Source organism: Ursus americanus, unplaced genomic scaffold (assembly GCF_024610735.1).
Source record: "Ursus americanus isolate L20-20 unplaced genomic scaffold, mUrsAme1.1.p SCAF_68, whole genome shotgun sequence".
NCBI lineage: Eukaryota > Metazoa > Chordata > Mammalia > Carnivora > Ursidae > Ursus > Ursus americanus.
In genome coordinates, this window is record NW_028273650.1 from 828548 (window position 1) to 851689 (window position 23142).

At 45.0% G+C, this 23142-nt stretch overlaps 1 protein-coding gene across 1 annotated transcript in view; it reads left to right on the plus strand.

Annotated features, from left to right (window-relative positions):
* Window positions 1–22574, plus strand: part of LOC123786485 (uncharacterized) — a 67991-nt gene extending 45417 nt beyond the window's left edge. The window contains exons 6-7 of the mRNA XM_087860550.1: window positions 710–831; window positions 1024–22574. Of these exons, the coding sequence (XP_087716676.1) occupies window positions 710–831; window positions 1024–1060 (159 nt within the window). The 3' untranslated portion in view covers window positions 1061–22574. The remainder of the gene's footprint in view (window positions 1–709; window positions 832–1023) is intronic.
* The last annotated feature ends 568 nt before the right edge of the window (window positions 22575–23142 follow it).

A 23142-nucleotide genomic window follows, 5' to 3' on the forward strand; every position in this document is an offset into this window, starting at 1 on the left:
GTCAGCAAGCACCTCAGTAGCCGCAGCAGCCCCTTCCTGCCTGAGGCTTTGGCCTCCCCTACTGTCTTCCGAGAGGGTGGTGCTGCAGGGTCCCGACCTGTAGCCAGTCCATCTGTCCCATGTCCTCCTTTCTCTGGACCCCAGAGCCTGGCCTAGATCCCAGTCCCATTATCAGTGTTTGCAGAGCCCACGAATGTGTCTTGGCCTTAGCGCAGCATTAGAAGGTGTGGGTGTAAGGTGCTAGTAATAACCAGGGGGCTCCTTCTGATGGACTTTGGCTCTCTGCTTTCCAAAGATGTGAGATCAACCACCAGAAAAAGAATAAGGTTGTGTGTCACTTCCTGTAGGAAAGGGTAGGGAGTAGGCCTCAGTGATGTCCCTGGGAAGAACATTGCTTGGCTCCATCCCCTCCGTCTCACGTTTACTGGGATAGTTTGATAATAAAGAAGTGGAAGACCCATCTAGTTAGTAAGTGGGGATAGAGGAATGGCATCAAGGATAGCTTCCCGTAGGAAGGGCTATTTATACTCACCTCTGAGAACAGGTTGGGATTGGATGAATTTGCAGGAAGGAGGGTGGTCATGTGTGCCAGGACCTGGGACAGTTCTCCTCTCCCACTGCTCAACCCTCACCAGGCCCTGCAGCTTCCAGCCCCCCCCCCCCCCCCCGGCAGGCTCCCTATACATCCTGTGCTTCTCTCTCTGCTCAGGAATACCAAGTCATGACGGACATCATGCTGCTCCAGGTGGCTGCCGAGAATTACACCCTAGAGCCCGAGGATCCTTTTTGGGCCTGGTTCCAGGCTATGGAGCCGCTCAGCAAGGCTGAGAGGTGAGGCCCATCAGGAGCTGGGTCGGTGAGGTTCGGGGCGGACTCTTTCTGCTGGCCACTCCTGGGATCCTCCTTCCCTGGGCAGCCTCAGGCCTTGTTGCCGGGGCGCCAGACTCCAGCTGTGGGCAAACACTGGCAGGGACTCTTGAATGGAAGCTCCTGGGCAACTCACAGGTGTCCCTCTGTCCTTAGCTACACCCTGTCCTGCCATCTGGAGCCCCGGTCCTAGCTGGTCAGCAGCACTCAAGAAGGAGAAGAACTGGCTGCAGTCAACCTCAGGGCTGAGCAAGTGTCCAGTGGCCCTGCAGGGATTCCTCAGCAGCTGGGGATTTGCGGTGCATCCGCCCCATGTGCTCCACATCCCTTCCCATCTATTTAGTTATTTGACGGGGGGCAATATTTATTCTCTTAAATAGTAAGTGGTAAATTCAAATATTATTATATTAAAGCCCTTTTTTCTTTTAGAGCCCGAGAGTGTGGTTTGTTCTTTTACTTCCTACAGTAACGTAAAAGATACAGACTCTCATATTCATTCCTGAACTAAGGAATCTTAAAGCGTCATCAGCTATTGTATGTGGGAGGAAGGAGAAGAGCCAGTCCTCCTCCCTAGCCACTGGAGGGTACCCCCAAATCCCCTTTACTCAGAGCACGGGTCCATTTCAGTACAATAAATTTGGGCAAACAGCAAAGGCAGCCCCTCAGAACTCCTGAGATTTAGAGGTTGAAGGTACTTCCACAGAAATAGCAACAACCACTGAAAGTGGGAGTCTTTAAGAGTCACACTCCCCAGAACTGCTTCCTGCCCAGGACAGGAGCCGCTTTTTTCCACTATAAAGGAAGGTGGACTATTTCCTGCTTCCTTTGTTGACGTGGTGTTCTTGTTTTGTTTTTGTTTTGACTCAGTATCGAGAACTTGTAGTTTTCTAGTTCAATCTCTGGAATTGCACCAGCACTAAGTGGGGAAAAACATGTAAAGAGATCAAATCCTGCATGTGGAAGGGACAAAGCCAGAGGAAGGTAATTTGCAAATAGTCTGAGGGCAGGCAGGACTTGCCATCCTCAGTCTCCCTCTAGGGGCTCCAGGTTCACCATTTACTGAGACTGGAATCCTTCTGGGATCCTTGTCAATGATCTCTGGATTCCTATTCCTGCTTGTTTTGTGTATGGGAAAAAGACGGGAGGTGTACTTTAAGGCCACAGCTAAGCCTGGTTTATTCACATCTATGCTGACCTATGAGCTAGGATTTTCAGCATTCCTGCATTTCCTTACGCAGTTCTTTTTAAGGCAGAAATTCCCTCAAGGCCCCCGCCTCTTGGTCAGATACATGGTAGCCACTTTTCCCTGGCTCGGACCTGATGGATCAGGGACTGGTTCTCTTGTGACAGGATAATTGTCCATATCCTTGACCAGAAAAACCCCTCTCTCCTTGCAGGTCAAGGTGATTTTAAGTCCATGTTGTTCTGAAGTTCATGGTCTCAAACATTCACCAGTTTACACATTCGGTCTCAGTTCACACGCTTACACTGGCTTGTCCGAAATTGCTAACTGAGGTTGACTCCTTAGATCCTGGAGACCCTGAGATAGCTCTGCTCTTTTCAACAGTCTTGTGCTTAGGTTATGTCATGGGGTGTATGAACTTTTCCTGTCAGGAGCTTTGAAAGATGATGAATGAGAGGGGAGGATTCAGGGGGTTTCATCAAGGAAATGTCACCAAAGAGATGACCAGAGTAATCAAATGGCAATAAATACAGTCTTATCAATAAATACTTTTTTTAATGTTTTTTTTTTATTATGTTAGTCACCATACAGTACATCCCTGGTTTCTGATGTAAAGTCTGATGACTCATTAGTTGCGTATAATACCCAGTGCACCATGCAATACGTGCCCTCCTTACTACCCATCACCAGCCTATCCCAATCCCCCACCCCCCTCCCCTCTGAGGCCCTCAGTTTGTTTCTCAGAGTCCACAGTCTCTCATGGTTCATTCCCCTTCTGTTTACCCCCTTTCTTTATCCCTTTCTTCTGCCGATCTTCCTAGTTCTTATGTTCCATAGATGAGAGAAATCATATGATAATTGTCTTTCTCTGCTTGACTTATTTCACTTAGCATTATCTCCTCCAGTGCCGTCCATGTTGCAGCAAATGTTGAGAAATCATTCTTTTTGATAACTGAGTAATATTCCAGTGTATATATGGACCACATCTTCTTAATCTGTTGAAGGGCATCTCGGCTCCTTCCACGATTTAGCTATTGTGGACAGTTCTGCTATGAACATTGGGGTGCATATGGCCCTTCTCTTCATTATGTCTGTATCTTTGAGTGTTTGCCCTGTTTAGATGGATTATTTCACATAAATTAGATTCCACTTAGCTAGAAAGCCAAAAGCTCTGTTTTTCACTCCCTTCCTGCTCCTCTCTTTTGCCTTCATTCATACACCAAGGAGGATGGAACATCAGCAGCTCACCTTCCTCTTAATCACATCCATACCCTCTTGTCCCATGTCCACATCAATCAGAGCTCCCTGAGTAATTTCTGAGCAGCACCATCAGTGTCCTGCCCATTGGAGGACCTTTCCAGTGACAAGGCAGAGAAAGGGGTCCCATCTCTCCCCCAGGTAAGCTTGACTTCGTTCGAAATAGAAACCTTGCTTCATTTCTTTGTTTTGGGGCCCCTGACTCAACCACTGGTTCCCATCAGGTTTCTTAAAGAGAACAAAAGACTTGTACCAACAGTGTTTAGGGTGATGCCATCCTCATAGTGTTTTGCATTTTTTTAATTGCAGATGAATTCAGCAGGAAATAAAAGCATTCCATTTTTTTATAATCACTCATTGAGAAATAATCTACGTGATGAAAAAGGTGGGGCTTTCTTGTCTGCTTTGGTCTGGAGAGCCACCCTGATTCTGGGTTCTTGCTAGGAATGAAGGTTGAGTGTGTAGTGGGAGAAACCAACTGTCCAGTAAAGAACTATGACCATGTTCTACAGGCCCCAGAACAACTAGGTCATTTAGGTTGTGAGGTTTATGTGTGAGGGCTAAGGGGTGTCTATGTGGTGTCAATGTAAATGTGAGTGTATTGAGTATGTGTGTGTTTCCTCAGGAGGTATTTCCCACTTACACAGAACAATGCAAGTGTCAACTTTGCAAAATAATCTCCTCACCACTGAACACTTCACATACAATCCCGAATTCCTCCATCACCACAACTGTGCCTGGAAGTTTGTTGAATGTTCCCTTCCTCAGATGGAGATAGAGCAGAAAAGACTGTCCCAGGTCTTGACCTCCTAAGGAGGAAAGTCAAAGTGTGGACCTAGGCCTGTATCCCCGTTGCTGATGCTCTGTGCTACTGATCTGCACTTATCACTCAGCTACGGGATCGTTAGTCACAGAGCAGGGGGGTTTCACCATCCGTGTACACTCCCAAAGTACTGAAGTGTACACATGTCCCAAACACTGACCACATTATAAGGTGGCCTCAATGGTCACATAACCCAGAACAACTATAGATGGATTTAACAGCCAGCTCTGGCATAGTCATTAGAGTGAAACTCACATAGAAAGTCCACATGCTCCTGGTCAGTCCACTGATTCTGAGAGCTAAGAGGCCCCATGTAGGACAGTGCAGGCCAACAGCTGTCATAGCTGAGGTCATTGCTTGTACATGGCCCAGAGCAGTTAAGAATCAGGAAGATAATTTAATGTAATTTATGACATCACCATACCATGAGAAATGCTCAAATCCTGTAAGTCCATACCCAAGGTACAGTGGCAAATAGGAATTTAAAGTAAAACTTGGCTTTTAGCTTGGTGCCCATCACCCTTGTTGCAAATCTCCTAAACAGCTGGGTTAGGGAGTGTCAGTGTTCACTCCGTGCCTCCTTTACTTTCCCCATTGTGCAATCTTGGCACCCTTGTCACAGATCATTTATCTATGTACGTGTGAGTTTATTTGGAGGCTCTCTGTTCCACTGGTCTGTCGGCCTGTTTTTATGCTAGTACCATTCTGTTGGATTACCGTAGCTTTGTAATATGCTTTAAAGTCAGGAAGTGTGGGGACTCCATCTTTGTTCTTCATTCTCAAGATTGTTTTGGTTATTAGGGGTCCTTTGTGGTTCCATATATATTTTAGGGTTTGTTTGTTTGTTTCTATGCAGTGACATTGGGATTTCTGTAGGTCACTTCCTCTAGGACCTGGTGGTTGACCTTCCTGTTTAGTGTCCCAGAATCTTAAGTTGTGCCTGTCATGTGTGCACGAGCCCAGAAATGCCTATACATGAATGATCAGATCAGGCCAGCAAACTACAACCAAGAAACAACCAGCGGAGGGCAAGTGACCTCTTTTTCATCTTTGGATTCTAGAACTGTGCTCTCCAGGGTGCTAGCCTCTAGCCACATGTGTCTGCTTATAATTAATTTTACACCAACATTCAGCGAATTAAAATAACACCACATTGCTCACTCACACTAGCCACATTTCAAACATGCCCATACTAATTTGAATCTCAGGTGGTAAGTTTGGAGGTAAGAGCTGCAATGTGCCTGTAGAACTGAAAGTGTGAAAGCTGATTCATTCAGCATCTCTGTCTCATTCGAAGGTTTGTAACTGTGATCAATTCTTGTTGAAGGGCTCTGACTCCACCAAGTATAGAGAACTTCTGAGAACCCACAGGAAATATCAGGTTGATGCCGTATGACCCACACAGCCTCAACTAGAGGAGGAGGAAAGGGTGAGCCCCTCTAATTGATGTGTTTCTATATATCATATTTGGGTGTCTATAGATTTTCTTGTGGAGAGCATTCAAGATTCCAGTAGTGAGGAGGATGACTCTCCAGGTAGGGAACAACACTCAGGTAGGAAGCAATGCAAGAGGGTTCCGGGTACAGTTGGGTTGCACCTGCTGCTCTGGAGACTGAGGAAGGTGGATAGGAAAGCAGAAGGGGTAGGGAAATATATGTACAAGTCTAATTTGTTCATTTCATATTTTAATGACATATTAGTAAGAGGAATGGAGTCCATAGGCATCAGGTGTGCTGTGTTTGCAATCATTTTTGCTTTCCTATTTAAAAATTCTTTCCCATGGGGGCGCCTGGGTGGCACAGCGGTTAAGCGTCTGCCTTCGGCTCAGGGCGTGATCCCGGCGTTATGGGATCGAGCCCCACATCAGGCTGCTCCGCTATGAGCCTGCTTCTTCCTCTCCCACTCCCCCTGCTTGTGTTCCCTCTCTCGCTGGCTGTCTCTATCTCTGTCGAATAAATAAATAAAATCTTTAAAAAAAAAAAAAATTCTTTCCCCTGAAACCTGTACTTCCTTCTCTTTCCCACTGCCAGATGTCAAAGCTTAGGTTCTGTTTCATTAGCACCTCTTGGGATTTTGGTATCTTTCTTGTTATTAACCTTGATGGATGTAATCTGGTGCGACCCAACAGACACTTGAATCTGGATACAAAGTTCTAGCATGAGCCAGGAGGTAGATGAGAGGTCAACTCTCTCCCTTTTAACGTACAGGACTAGTAACATTATGTTCCTGTCCTGTTTGCTCCTCCTTAAAGGCCACTTCCATAGCTAGGTGAGTTGAAGAACCTTTCCTCTGGAATTATGCATATGCTCCAATGTCCTTTAGCTCATCCCAGCCTCCATACCTCACCCAAGTCTGAACTGTGAATGTGCTTCCATCTGAAAGAGGCCCATGTGCAGCTGCCCTTCAGACCCTCCATGGCCGGCAGGGATTCTAGAGGACTGTATGAGGAGCTGCTGGGCCCATTTCACACACCAGCTTTTACAGCCCTGCTGACCTGGTCACCTGGCATTGGCCACAGGACACGACCTCTCTCTGGGCAGCAGGGCAGGGAGTCAGTGCTCCTCTCAGAACCCACTGCCTCAGCCACACATTGGCCCTGTCCCCCACACCTTGGTCATGCCTACCCCAGGCCTGCCCAAAGCCCACCCTCCCAGTCCTTCCAAGGTTCAGGGCAAACTGTGGCAGGTAGTGTGTGTTTATGTGATCACATCAGCTGTAGAGCCCCTTGTCTATAAGTCTATAAGTTGCCCCACTTATAGACTAAGGGAATTTAGACAAGTTAGCTTACTTCTGATTTCATGTTCATGCTCTCAAGGGGGCTAGGAAACCTATGGGATTTTTTGAGAACGATCTTCAAGTAACTGCAATTACCCCAGGCACAGGACAGGTAGTATGTGGAACTCATTGCCATTCTGTCCCATAGGGCCCAACAAAACCCCAGTCCCATTACAGGTGCCGCCTGGGTTTGGATGGATTGGTTAATTGATCAATTGATTGATGAGGGAGGGTGGCAGTACACCCATGATCATTCCTCCGGTGTCCCCATATTTTAAAATAACATGGCTGGTAGAGGCTGACACGGAGAAGGACGATGAACACTAAATAGTGGAGAGAAGTGGAAGGGGAGTACTGAGTCATGAGTACTGAGGAAGGCAACATCACACACAGAAATGCATGCAGATAGTGACTGCCTTCTTGTAAGGACAAGATGACAGGAGTTCATTCATGGCCACAGTTATGAAATTTGAAGGCTGGAAAAATATGTTGCAGATCACAGAGACCCATTCCCTCATTGCAGAGGGGAAGACAGAGTCATCCCCAGGTCGGCCTTTATCCTGCCAGGAGCAGTGGGTCCAAGTTCTCACCCCAACCCTGACTGTCCCCGTCCTTTCCCAAGGCTCCTCCTCCCCACTCCTACAATTATCCATGCACAGGATTACATGCAGGGAGCAAAACTGTGCATGCAATTTATTTCCTCTTTCATCTCTTTTCACTTTGTTTTTGCTATCTATAAGCTCCTCTTTGTAGCTCTTCCCCCATTCCCTCTTTATAATTCTCATCCTGTAGTATGTGGTCTCATACAGGCACTTAAGGTCCTTGGATCAATGTCTATAAAACCTCCTGCAGCCTACCTCATTCACATTCTTAGTGTTGCTCTGGCCCCTTACGCTGGGTCTGTACCACGGACTCCTGCTGCGCAGCCCTGAATGGCCCCAGCCAGGAGCTGGGCTGGGAGTCGGAAGGGTCCCTGCTGGAGGGGCCCCGGGAATTCTGGATCTGCTCTCAGCATCCTCCACTTAATGGTTACCTGCCCTGGGTGGCTCTGGTTATGCCTGATTCTTGTCTTCCTTTCAGCTGTGAACAAATTTTTTGTAATGGACTCAAAAGAAGGAAAAGACAAAGCAAATTGGGGCAAAGAAGAACAGGAAGAGGAAATGTGAGTGCAGGGCGCTTGGGATGAAAATGGTAAAGCAAACGAGTGCACATGTTCTCCGTTGCTTCCCTAACTTCCTTGTTGGCACTGCAGGAAAACCAACCAAACACTGGGGTGACCGCTGATGCATGCGGCCACAAAAGCGGAGACAGGGTGGTGGTAATAGTACATACAGGCAACATAACTACCTTCCAAGGACGCTGCCACACTCTTTCTGAGCTAATTATGTGTAATCGTTGAGCCTAGACTATACATGGAGTAGATGATTTTATTCATGTAACCTAATAAGTTAGATATTATTCTTAAGTCCTTCTATAGGAGGCTGCCAGGGTCCTGGAGATGCTCTGTGTGTCAAATTGGTGTTGGCAACAGATGCATTTATATTACAGGAAACCATAAAGCTAGACATTTAAGAGTCGTGGACTTTACAATATGTAAAGTAAACATCAATTAAAAAACAAATGTAAAACTATTTTTTTCTACAAAACAAACTCAGGCACAGATCGTTTCCTCTGATTTCTACAAAGTGTTTTAGAAGTGATGCCACTCTCCGACATCCTCTTCCAGAGAACATATGCAGAGGGAACACACCTACACTGCTTTCATCAGATCAGGAGAATTTGGATGCCACCTAGCAATAGACATCACAGTAAAGGGAAATCACAGGTTAACTCTTCTGAACGTAGATGTCAAGATCCAAAACCAAACATCAGCGGTCTATAAATCCACAGAGTTTTTATAAAGGAATGAAACTGGGATTTCATGGAGTGATTTCCATTGGTTGATGTGAACAGGATTACTGGGTGTTTGGGTGCTGCCTGGGACAGTGGTGAGAAGGGACAATGCCATTGGGTTGGTGGAATGAACATTTGGTGGCAGAGGGAAGAAACTCTCTCCCTGCAACTGCAAGGTCTAGAGAAGGGTGAGGAGTCTACAGAGCCTTCAGAGTTTGGGGAGCGGGAAGTGCACACTCAGAGTGTAGGCTCTGCCTGCTCAGACTATTGCTCAGATCAGTGGTCAGAAGACAGTGGAGGACATGTCAGCTTCATCTATTAAACCAGCAAAGCACCAGTCCATCAGGTCACTTTCCTCATTAGCTAGTGGTTCATCCAGGGTTGGTTCTTGAAGGCCAAGCTGATTCATTAGAGAGGAGTTATATGTGCAAGTTGGCTTGGAAAATCCTGGGCTCTGGGCCACATAGGAGTCAAGCAGCGCACTGGTCACACCGTCGGTCTGCCTTGAGGCAGCTGATGTGTGATGACGTGGGAGGAGGAGGGATTTTCCCCCTGACCTGTTAAGGGACTTCCTTTCAGGAAAATATCATAGCTTTTGGGTCAGAGATTGAAACGTTTGGGTGGAGGCATGTGCCCTTCTCTTGGCTCCAGCACCTTCTATGTCCTGACAGCAACTTTGGGGCAGGAAAATTTGGGGAATGGAGGGAGGGTAGCCCTTGGTTCAGAAGTCCAGCACATGATCTGGAGGACTCAGGGGAGGCGGTAGGGGTTGTTCAGGGATCTCTGTCCCCAAGGAAACAACTACTTTCCTATCTCAGATCTGTCATCAGCCTTGTGACTCCAGGCGTCATTTAAAATCTCTACAATTTAGAGCCATGAATCACAAAACAGGGGTCACAGCACCTACCCTGCATAACCCATGAGGATGATGGGGGATGACAGGAAATGATGACAGATACTCTCTATGAGCTGTAAAGCATCATGCCCATGTGAGGGCTGAAATGTCACCTTGCACCCTCCCCTGCCCTGTATCCATTCGAGTTTCCTCTCCGGAGGCAGCCACTCCTGTATTCCTTGCTTATTCTTGCAGACAGTTAATGCTGGAACACTTACACAGCACTTACGCAGCACCGGTCATTTTCTCCAGGCGCTGTCTGGACTGTCTTATATTAAGCTTCGTAAGGGAATACTAGTAAATAGGCCTCATGCCGCAGAACAGGGAACCAGGGACAAAGGGGTTAAGTAACTTTCCCAGGTACATGTGTCTTCTAGCATGAGTTGATACCAGCCACCAGACACCAGCTCTCATGCTCTCTCTCTCTCTCTCTCCGTCCCTGTGCTGTGCTGCCTTTCTACATTGTCTCATCCTCATAAAATCACAGCCCCATCACAGATCATAATACCCCTCTTTGCTCATAGAACAGAAGTGCAGCATAGGAATGAATGAATGTGCTCCCAGGGTCTTCTCTCAGCTGCATATCAACAGTTCTATTTTCAGTATGTTTTCTAGGATTGTGGCTCAGGTTATAAAAAGCGAAAGATCATAAGGGATTCAAACACGGGATTCACAATATAACTATTTGTGTTTAAGAAGATCTGCTGGCTGTCCACTGTTCTGCTGGCTGTGCCCACAGTGGTTCAGCCACATTGAAATGGGCATCTGACCAAACAACATGGTAGGGCCACAAATATCACCCCCACTAACTACTCCATTGAAGGTGGCATGGGAGTAAAATCAGTAATTAGATTCAAGAAGAAGGACTGTGGTTTGTACAAAAGACACTGGATGTTGGAAAGGAAGGAGTGAGCAGGGAAGGTGCATACTCAAGGGCCAGTGTGGCTACTTCCTGCTCTCAGCCATGCCTTCCGTAGTGGCTGCTCTGAGGGTGGGTCAGATAGTCAGGGAGACACTGGAGCTGTGTAGATTTCATCCACTAAGCCACAAAAGTCCAGCCTGGCAGACCCCTCTCCTAGTTAATGAACTGCTCATCATCCAAGTTTGGTCAGTTGAAGACGAAGCTAGTTCTTTGGGCAACTGTCACGTGGGCAGTTGGTTTAGAATGTCCTGGGTTCTGAGCCAGTTGGTAGGCAAGCAGACTACTGGTCATTCAGGGTGATCACCTGACCACCAGGGAGTCTCACTGAAAGGCAGCAGATAGAATCAAGTGCTGGGGGCAAGTGAGGGGAGATGGAGACATGCTCAGATCCCCCCACTCCATCAGGGGTTGTTCTTCATTTGGAGGAAAGACAATGTATTTTGAGTCAGGGATTGAAACACAGAGCCAGGAGTTGGGTCAGGATTTGAGCCATCCTCTTGGTGCAGGCACCTCCTTGACATACCAGGTGTCTGCCTGCAGAAACCTTGGGGCAAGAGGATATGAGCAAGGGAGTGAGGAAAGGGCTCAATTCAGGTGTCCAGGACCTGATCTCGTATTCAGGTGATCAGGGATCTCTATGTCCAGGGAACCGTCTGTATCCCCTGACTCAGAACCATCATTCAGTTGCAGTTGAGCTGCAACTCTGAGAAAGTCACTTAATCTCTAAATTTCAGTACCTGCACCATGAAATATGGATCTCAGCCCCTACTCCTCCCACCCTGTGAGCATCACAAGAAATGACTTTTCATTATTGGAAGTTGAATATTGAAGTCTCCAATTGTTATTGTTGAGGGGTCTGTTTCTCTTCATTTTTGTCAGTTTTATGTATTTTGGAGTTCTCTTGTAAAACGTTCATAATCTTGAAGGATGGGCCCTTTTGTCATTATAAAATGTCCTTTTTTTTTCTAGAAGAAAAATGTCATAAAAGTTTGTCTTATATTATCAAAGCCAGTCTCGTTCTCTTTTGGTTACTACTTGCTTAGCATTTATTTTCCTTTTATTTTCAACCTCTCTGTCTTAGACTTAAAGCGTGACTCCCTCATAGGCAGCAAATAGAGATTATAGGGTTTTTTTAAATCCATTCTGCCAATATCTGCCTCTGAATTGGAGTATATAATCCATGAATATTTAATTACTAATCAGCTAGCATTGGTATCTGTTTTTTGTTTTGGTTTGGTTTTTTGGCTGTATATGTCATCTCTTTTCTAATAGTCCTCCATTACCGGTTTTTTATGTTATGTTCTAGCGTACCGAATACATTTCCATGGTGCTTCTTTTGCTATATATTCTGGGTTATGTTCTTAGTAGCTTCCCTCAGATTATAATTAACACCTTAAATTATAACATTCTAATTGGATTAATACCAGATTAATTTCCATGGCATATAGAAACTACCTCCATGTAGATTCAATGCACACCCTCCCCTTATTGCCATGGTCATACAAATTATATCTTTATACACTGTGTGCTCGTCAGCATGTTTATAATATTGACTTCAGGTGGTGCCTTTTAAATCAGGAGAAAATAATACATTGTTTACAATTATACACATCTTACATACTTTTATATTTTTTATTTAAATTCATTAGCCAACATATACATACTTATATATTTACACTTTCTTGTATATTAACCTATGCAACTCTTTATTTCTTCATGTAGATTTAAGTTACTCTGTTGTCTTTTCATTTCAGCTTGAAGGGCCCTTAGTATTTCTTTGTAGGCCTTGTGAAAGCAGTGGGTTCTCTCAAATGTTATCTGGGAATGTCTCAATGTCTCCTTTATTACTGAAAGACATCTGCTAGATACAGAGCTCTTGGTTGACAGTTTCTGTCTTTTGGCACTTTTCATGTCATCCCACTGCCTTCTGGCCTCTGGTTTCTGATGAAAATTAGCCATAAAATTGAGGAGCCTTTGTAAATGATTAGTTGCTTTCATGATTTTCTCTTTGTCTTTGGCCTTGAACAATTTTATTATGAGGTGGGTTTATCCTGCTTGGACTTTTTTGAACTTCTTGAATATTTTTATTAATGTTTCTCATGAAATTTGGTGAGATTTTGGCTATTGTTACTTCACATATCTTCACTGTCCCTCTCTTTTATTTATTTTATCTTTTACTTATTTTATATTTCATTCCCTGTCTTTTATTTTTCTGGGGACTTTTCTTTGTGCATATGTTGGCATGCTTATTGTATTATACAGGTCCGCGAGGCTCTGCTATTTTTTTCTCCCATCCATATTTTTTAACTCACTGTTCATCAGACTGGATCTCTATTAATCTATCTTCAAATTTTTGTCTTTTTCCTGCTCAAATCTGTTGTTCAGCTTTGTTGTGGCTTTGTGTCTCCCCAAATTATACATTAAAGTTGTACCCCACAGTACCTGTGAAAGTATCCTTATTTGGAAATAAGGTCTTTGCAGATATAATCAAGATAAGGTTACACTGGATTAGAGTGTGCCCTGATTGAATGGCTGCTGTCCTTATAAGAGCAGGGAGGTTTGGACACACAGACACAGAGGGGAGAAAGCCACCATGTGATGACAGAGGCAGGGTTTAGAGTGATGCAGATGCAATCCAAGGAAAGCCATGAATTTCCAGAAACTACCAAAAGATAGCAAGGGGCAAGGAAAGATAGTTCTCTAGCTCTTTCAATAGGAAGCAGAGCCTAAGTTATAGCTTGACTTCAGATTTCCAGCCTTCAGATGTGTGAAAGAGTAAATTTCTATTGTTTTAGCCCATGTAAAGTGTAGTAATTTCTTACAATGGTCCTAGGAAGTGAATACAAGCCCCTTTAGTGACATTTTCAGTTGTTACTATACTTTTCAACTCCAGAATATCTGTTTCTCTTTTATAATTCACATCTTTTTTATTGTTATTCTCTACTTGGAGAGATATAAGTCTCATACTATGTTTTAGTTCTTTAAATATCATTTCCCTTAATTCTTTACATATACTTAAAAGAGCTGATACAAAGTATCTGTCTCGTAAGTCCAGTGTCTGGACTTTGCTTAGGGACAGTGTGTATTCATTGCTTTTTTCTCCTTGTATATCAGCTTATGTGTGGGGGACAGCCCAAGAGCACCTCCAACATCCGTCCCTCTAGAAAGACTAACTGAACTCAGTATATAGCCATCCTGATAGTTATGATTTATTACAGTGAAAGCACACTAAGCAAAATAAGCAAAGGGAAAGGTGCATGGGAGGTTCAGAGAAAACCAGCCACAAGCTTTCAAGAGAACTGCTCCAGTGGCATCACAAAGGTACACTTCATTCCTCCAGCAATAAAGTGTGAAACATCTTCCAGGAAAGCTCATTAGAGACTTTGTACTCAGAGGTTTTTAGTGGGAACTGGTCATTTAGGCACCCTCTGCCTAGCACATACCTGAATTTCAGAGTTCTATCAGCAAAGATATGTTCTGCATAAACCGCAGGGTTTGCACCAACAGTCTAGGCACAGCAAGCCACACTTACCAGAGAATGGTGGGGACCCTCTTGATTCCAAGTTCCCAGACTTCAGACAGGGTCAGTCTGACAAGCAGGCCTGTCATAGGAAAGCACACTTGGCCCTGGTATGCCAACTTTTTTCTGCACAGTCAGACTTCTGGTTTCCCTGCAGGTATCTTGTTACTGGGGAGGGGGACTGTAAATTGGTTATTTAAAATAATATCATATGACAACTCTAGAAATCGGATTCTCACTCTTCCCTAGGATTTGTTGGCTTTGCTATTTTTTGTCATTGCTTTCTCATTAGTGACTTTAATGAACTAATTCTCCAAAGTCTGTATTCTTTGTCACGTGTGACCACTGTAGTCCCTGCTCAGCTCTATGGCGGTCAGCTATTGGCCGGAGAGAGATCTCACGAACAGCCTAGAACTAAGTCATTCAGTCTTTGTCGAAGGGCTTCGTGAGCATGTTGAATCGTATCTTCAAAATTCAGCTGGTAGCTGAAAACCTTCATTGTTGCTTGTGCAGAACATCCAGGTCAGGCAGGGGGAGAGCTAAGGGCCTTCTAGGGTCTCTCCTGGGTATGCTTACAGTGTTCTAGATTCGTAAGAATAAGTCAGAACTTTTCAAATCCCCTCATGGAAATCTCATTTTTTGGTGGTCCTTGTAAGCTTTCTATTACTCTATTGTTTGCTCCAACTAATATCTATCACTTTAACCAACCAACCACAAGTTAAGCAACTGCCTATAATTTCTTTTTTGACAATTATGCTGGGAAAAGGCTTTTTGTTCTGGGCAAGCTCCAAGTGAGATTAAACACAAACAGTCGAACAAGTAGGGTCTTGCAGACATCCCTCAGACCCATTAGTGGTAATTCTCTAGAAATGAGGTTTTGAGGGAGCTCCGGACCCATTCTGTTCTCTCCAGTGGCTGCCGCATTGCTGTCTTTCACTGTGAACATGGGCTTTAGTTTTCTGAACTACTCTGCAGCCACAGGGCAGGGGATGGGACTAGGCCATGTTAAAACAGCACAAAACTCATGGTTCTGACTGAGACTCACCTGTTTTTTTTTCCTCCCTCTTCCACCAGTATCAACATTCCCTCTACTGCTGCAAGTTTGAGTTTATTTCCAGAGTTCTTAAGATGTTGGTGGCAATTTTTGCCAGTTTCCTCATTGATTTTTTTTTGAGGAGAGAATTTTTGGAGGTCTTTAAGCTGCCATTTGCACTAAAGTCACTCACCACATCATACTCTTTTGAATATCCTCAAGCCACAGTCCATGACTGATTATCCTCAGGTGTTTGCAGGAATCACAGTTCAACGTAAACTGTGTCTCAGAGAGACTCCTCATGCAGTTGTGTGCACACTGTTAGGTCACAGACATGAAATTCAACTTCAAAATAGAGCGTCACTTTAAAAGGAATTAAATTTAAAAAAAATAAAAGAATTTTCTTAAAATCGTATACTGAATAATATGACGTGGCACCTCTGGATAATAGTGACCAACCAGATCCTCAGGTTGAATTTAGGTCATTAAACAGGGCTTTGTTGTTATATTCTTCCTCCAACTTAAAAAAAAACTAAAGCTTATCATATGCACAATTTTGTAATGGTAGAGTTTGGATATTTAATATATGTATGATTTCTTGAACTTGTAAATTTACTTAATTCATCTTCACAGTCATAGAGAAAGTTATTTGGGAATAAAATCAATTATCTTTGGCCATGTATATTTTACTTATCTTGATAAGGCTTGAACTATATAGAAAGAAAACATGAAGATATACAGAGATTCCAAGATATGGTGTAAAGCTGCCTATCATTCTAAATCCACACTGTATCTTTAAAATATATGTACAGGCACCGGGGGGGCTCAGTCGTTAAGCGTCTGCCTTCGGCTCAGGTCATTATCCCAGGGGCCTGGGATCGAGCCCCGCATCGGGCTCCCTGCTTGGCGGGAGGCCTGCTTCTTCCTCTCCCACTCCTCCTGCTTGTGTTCCCTCTCTCGCTGTCTCTCTCTCTGTCAAATAAATAAAATCTTTTAAAAAAAATAAAAAAAATACATGTAAAATTGCTCCAAATTGCCCAAGGCCTCGCTAGAGCAGTCAAGAGGAAGTAGCTGATTTTCATCATCCTGTTTGCCTGGAGACCACTCCAGACACGTACATCACACTGACGTGTGTGCAGCAGACGGGTTGGGAAGGACTCGGCTTCTCGCTGGGCCTCATGTCACAGTGGAAGTCTGAGCCTCACGACAGCATTACTGTGGCTTTGAGTTGACCGCACTGAGCTGTGTCTAGGCAGCATGCGGTTTGCTTGGTTGGTTACGAGTTGTCTGTTGACTGCGAAACAGCTCCAGTCACATTGACCTCCCATCGCCTCGTCCTCAAACTTTCCTCATCGCCTCCTGATTCCATCCATATGATGTTCTTTCTGCAGGCATCACCTCCTCCTCCACTGCCCACTCCAGCCACTACCCAGGCTGCACCCCAAGTTACCCGAATGCATTCCTCAGATAGGGGTTCAGTCAGCCCCTCTTCCAGAGAACCTCCCAAAATCTCTCTGACTAGAGCTGTGCCCAGGTCATCTTTTTCAGGGATCTCCTATTAGTTGACCTTTTTATTGTGTGGTTATTTTATGTATATCTTCCCAAGAATAATTAGGATCCATGGAGGGAGAGAATGTGAAGTTCTTACCAGTAATCCTGCACTTACCTCCTTGCACCTGGTGAACGGGACAGAGATTCTCCAGAGACAGTGCAGTGAGGACAACACGTTGCAGTGGGGAGGGTGCAGGATCTGAATCTGCATGGTCTGCACCATGCCTCGCTCTGCCATTCACACCACATGACACACAGCAGGATCAAAAAACATTTCTAGGAGACGTCTCCTCATGTCGAAAACAGGACTAACAGTCATTCCTCAAGGGGGCATTTGTGAGGAGAGAGAGAAGTTGTATTCATGTAAGATCTTGGGATGTATCTGTCATGCTACCCTTCACTAAATGTTGGTTGGTGGCCTACTGACAGCCTAGTCTCACATTACTGGGTCATGTCCTCTGAGCAAAGCATGATCACTCAGAGAGGCATGCGCCTCTCTGCAGCTCTGAGATCCTTGTCTTGTCACAGCTGTCTCTCTCCATTGTCACAGTCAACCCCAGTCAACCTATGTTATGGGCATTATTTTCTCAGTTCTTTCTTTTGTGTCTGACATTTTGTCTTTTTCCCTGCCACTTTTTCGTAAAACATGGGTGGCTACAGCTGGATGTCTCTCCTGGAGTCTAGAGGATGTAGGATACATAGTAGCACTGTGGTGTCACTGCCCTCCCGGCCAGGTTGACCACGGTCTCTCAGGGTTTTTCCAAAGACCCACCCTCAGGGGTCTTCCACATGTCCTAAGCAGTCAATGCATTTGTTCATTTAGTCCAAACTTGTAAAATAAGTTTGGTCACCTCTGCATGCAGCCTACCTGCAAAGGAGTTAAGTGACTTGTCCAAATTGAGGCAAAAAAGCATGGTTAATCCTACAGTCACGGAAGACATGGGATGAGTCATCAAGACAATTTCCTAGAGAAAAGAACTCACACATGAATCCTTAGAGGTCACTTCTTACATCGATCTATTCAATGAACATATCATTCTAAATATACTCAGTTTTCCGTTGAATAGGACTTTTCACAACTAACTGAAGCAGCATGCATCACCAGAATACCAGAGGAAGCTAAGTGCGGGGGCTTCAGAGGGTCACAGTTTTGAGGACAGCATTCATCCTGTGCCAAAGTCCAATGACGCACTGCGAGCCCAGTGCGAGACACAGCACCTCTCTGTCCAGGAGCCCCCGACACTGAGATTCCCGAGACGGTGTAGACTGTGCCCAGGGCCCTGAAATGGAAAGAGACACAGGGATGGTGAGTCTGAGGTCATATGATGTCTATAAGAAGGAAGTGGCAGGGCCTCCCCTGATCCAGTGTCAACAAATCACCTGAGCAGAGAGTGAGAGGAGTGGGGAGGAAAGAGGACGGGGCTGTGATGGAAAGACCCTTCGAGTTCTGCTTCCTGCGGGGCCCAAAGTCGATTTTACCTACTTGCCCCACTCAAAGGGAGGACAGGGAAGTCATGCAGATCCTTCCCCTCCCCTTGATGGCCTCCCACAGCTGATGTACCCCAGGGGTTTGTGGCAAGGCAGGCCCACAACTCCTCCTGCTGTGTTAGGGCCAGATGTACATACAGAAGGGGACCTTGGAGAGAGAGTTGCATGCCCATCCACCTGTCCACTATCCCCTCCTCCCAGAGGGGGGTCTCTTCACTGCCCAGGAGCCTCCTCTTAAGACTGCAGCCTCTTCCACAGCCTTGCACTCAGTGAAGTGACCTCCACAGCTTCTTCCTCCATTGTAGATCACTGTAGAGGGGGATCCAGAGGGAAGCCAACCTCAGAGAGAACTTGTTCCAGATTCAGAACAGCAGAAGGGGCCCCTGGGTAGCGCAGTCGTTAAGCGTCTGCCTTCGGCTCAGGGCGTGATCCCGGCGTTCCGGAATCGAGTCCCACATCGGGCTCCTCTGCTGGGAGCCTGCTTCTTCCTCTCCCACTCCCCCTGCTTGTGTTCCCTCTCTCGCTGCCTATCTCTCTGTCAAATAAATAAATAAAATCTTTAAAAAAAAATAAAAGAACAGCAGAAGGACCAAAGACCATGACAGATCACCCAAGACCAACCCACTCTCCACTGTGGCAGTCAGGGGGATCCCCTTCACCTCGTCCTGTGTTGCTCTCTCTCCATCATTCCTGATTGGGGGACAAAATAGGGAAGGCCTCAAGGACAGGGAGAGAGAGCTAAGCACATCTTGTGGGTGCTCCACTCTGAGGAATGGGAGGGACCACCCAGCCCTCTTTGGCACACGCCAGTTAACCTCTGCCTGATACTGGACCCAAGGGTTGATTGGGTCTGTTGTTTGGGTGTACACATATAGTATCAGGAAATTGGAGGGAAGCAGAACTTTCAAGGGAAGAAGAGGGACTCTGCATTTTTTTCCCAGAGCAAAGCTGGTTCCAGTCACTAACATAATAATCCACACCAATACTTCCAGTGCAGGACTGAGTGATCTGACCAAAAGCTCCAGAAATTGTGGACAGCTGGGTCAGCAAACCATACCCAGGATCTTAGAAATGGGGGTGCATCAACCACACAGTATCAGAGAACCAGAGGAGAAAGGACGGCCCCCATTACACTACTCCAGAACTCAGCAGCAGCCACTTGGCCACAAAATGACAGCAATAACTCTGGACAGTGAGAAGGTACAGACAGCCAACAGGTTTTTATCTCACTTCCCTGTGGGCCTTGAGGACAATGTAGGCATCAAGCTGCTGTCCCACACTAAGCAGTAATAATCAGCCTCTTTTCCAGGCTGAAGCCCAGAGATCAAGAAGCCTGGCTGCCTGACCTGGAGCCCAGGAATCTCTTCTGAGAGGCAATTGCAAATCTGGGGGTCAGGAGTTTGGCAACAAAGCCCAGGTGTTGCTGAAGCTGAGCTGCTCCCCTAGTGCACGTGCTGGTGGCCATCTCTCCTTGGCCCTTGGACACTGAGGGTGGCTGAGTCAACCCCACCTGGACCACAGACCCTGGCACGGGGGAGGGACAAGTAGAACAGTGAGTTGGGTGAATGAGGGAGTGGACCAGAGCTGAATGAGGGGCCCCCCACAAATCTTCCACCCAGAAAAGTTCAGCTCTCATCTGTGCAGAAAGTGAGGAGCACAATGAGAGAGGCACAGGTCGTGTATAGATGCTCAAGAGCTCTGCTCCCTGAGATTCCAGAAAGGGGCAACCCTAAGTCCCTCTTATTCTCTCCCTAGGCACCATGGGGAGATGGGCTCCTGCATTCATATATGTCCCTGCTCCTTGACACTCAGCCCTGGGTACCATCTCTAGCAGAATGATGCCCCCCACAAATGTCCATGTTCTAATCCTTGGAATCTGCCCGCATGTTGCCTTACATGGGGAAGGGGAATTAAAGTTGCAGATGGAATTAGGTTGCCAATCAGCTCACATTAAAATCAGGAGATGATCCTGGATTATCCAAGTGGTCACAAGGTCATGAAAAGTGGAAGTGCAGCAGAAGAGTCCACTAGGATGTGGGGAAGTCAGTCAGCTATTGCTGGCATTAGAGGTGGAAGGGGCAACTAAGCAGGGAGTGTAGACAACCTCTAGAAGCTAGAAAAAGCCAGGAACCAGATTCTCTCCCAGCGCTTCCAAAAAGGAACACCCTACAGACGTATTTATTTTAGTCCAGTGAGGCCCATATGAGACTCTGACCTGCAGAAGTGTAAGACACTATATTTATGAGGTTTGAAGGCAATACATTTGTGGTAATTGGTTACAGCAATGGGAAACTGATACAGTAATTCCCAAGTCAATGGACTGAAGAAGAAGAATCTTGATCATTTCAGCAGATACAGAAAAAGCATTTAGGACAATTCAACATACATTCAAGATTTTAAAAACTCTCAGCAAAATAAGAATTAAGAAAGACTTTGTCAACTTGATGAAGGACACTTACAGTTTATAGTTAACATAATAGTGATGGAAGATAAAATTTTTTCCTCTGAATTCAACACGACAGAGGAGTTGGGGACTATCATAACAAATACTAGGGTCATCTACTGATTTCATTTCCTTTGGATGTATCCCTAGATATGTGATTACTGGATCATATGGTGGTTCTATTTGCAATTATCTGAGGAAACTCAGTACTGTTTTCCATAATGGCTGTACCATTTTACATTCTCACTAACAGTATATGAATGTTCAAATTTCCATTTTCTTACCAACATATATATAAACCATCCTAACAGGTGACATGATATTGTCCTTTGATTTGGATTTCTCTGATGATTAATGATGCTGAGCTGCTTTTCATATGTCTGTCAGCCATTTGTATTTCTTCATTGGAAAAATGTCTATTGAAATATTTAGCCCATTTTTATGTTGGGTTAAACACTTTCTTAAAAGATTCATTTATTTTGAGAGAGAGAGAGAGAAAGCACAAGAGAAGGGAGGGTCAGAGGGAGAAGCAGACTCTGCTGAGCAGGGAGCCTGATGTGGGACTTGATTCCAAGACTCCGGGATCATCACCTGAGCAGAAAGCAGATGCTTAACCAACTGAGTTATTCAGGCGCCCCTGGATTAAACACTTTTATTTTAATGATTAGTAGCAGTTTCTTATATATTTTGGATATTAGCCTCTTCTTTATTTTTTAAAGATTTTATTTTTTAGAGAGAGAGTGAGCAAGTAGTAGGTGGGGCATAGGACAAGGTAGAGAATCTCAAGCAGAATCCAAAATGAGTATGGAGCCCAAAGCAGGGCTTGAACTCATAACCCTGAGATCATGCCCTAAGCTGAAATCAAGAGTTGGATGCTTAATCAGCTGAGCCACCCAGGGCCCCTAGTCTCTTTTCTGATACAAGGTTTGCAATTGGATTCTCCCATTCTATAGACTGCCTTTTCATTCTGTTGATTGTTAAAGAGACTATCCTTTCCTCATTGTGTACTCTTGGCACCCTCATCAAAGATCATTTATCCATGTATGTGTGAATTTATTTGGGGGCTCTCTCTTCTGTTCCATTGCTCTATCTACCTGCTTTTTTTTTTAAATTAATGTATAGTATATGTTTCAGAGGTGAAGTTTAGTGATTCATCATTTGAATATAATACCCAGTGCTCAGTACATCACGTGCCCTCCTTAATGCCCATCACCCAGTTACCCCATCCGCCCACCCAACTCCCCTTCTGCAACCCTCAGGTTGTTTCCCAGAGTCAAGAGTCTCATAAGGTTTGTCTTTCTCTGATTTCTTACCCTTCAATTTGCAAAGAGCAATAGACAGATGATCTAAGCAGAAGATCAACAATCAACAAGATCTCACTCTTTGCATCAAAAAACAAGGGCTTTGGATGACACACTGGACCAGATGGACTTTAGAGATATATTCAGAGCACTTCATCCTAAAGGAGCAGAATGCACATTCTTCTCAAGTGCACATGGAACATTCTCCAGAATAGATCACATACTGGGTCACAAATCAAGTCTCAACAGGTACCAAAAGACTGGGATGGTTCCCTACATGTTTTCAGACCACAATAATGTAAAACTTTTTTTTTCTTTTTTCTTAAGATTTTATTTATTTATTCGACAGAGACAGAGACAGCCAGCGAGAGAGGGAACACAAGCAGGGGGAGTGGGAGAGGAAGAAGCAGGCTCATAGTGGAGGAGCCTGATGTGGGGCTCGATCCCATAACGCCGGGATCACGTCCTGAGCCGAAGGCAGACGCTTAACAGCTGTGCCACCCAGGCGCCCCCACAATGCTGTAAAACTTAAAGTCAACCATAAGAAAAAATTTGGAAGACCACAAATACATGGAGCTTAAAGAACATCTTTTTTTTTTTTTTTAAGATTTTATTTATTTATTTGACAGAGACAGAGACAGCCAGCGAGAGAGGGAACACAACCAGGGGGAGTGGGAGAGGAAGAAGCAGGCTCATAGCGGAGGAGCCTGATGTGGGGCTCGATCCCATAATGCCGGGATCACGCCCTGAGCCGAAGGCAGACGCTTAACCGCTGTGCCACCCAGGCGCCCCAGCTTAAAGAACATCTTACTGAAGAATGAAGGCGCCAAGCAGAAAATTAAAGAATTAAAAAAAAAATGGAAGCAAATGAAAATGAAAACACGACAGTTCAGAACCCTTGGAATGCAGCAAAGGCAGTCCTAAGAGGGAAGTATATAGCAATACCGATCTTTCTCAAGAAACAAGAAAATTCTCAAATACACATCCTAACCTTACTCCTAAAGGAGATGGGGAAAAAACCCAGCAAATAAAGCCTAACGCCAGCAGGAGAAGAGAAATAACAAAGATTAGAACAGAAATCAATGATATAGAAATCAAAAGAACAGTAGAACAGATCAACAAAACTAGGAGCTCATTCTTTGAAAGAATAAGGTTGATAAACCCTAGCCAGACTTATCCAAAAGAAAAGAG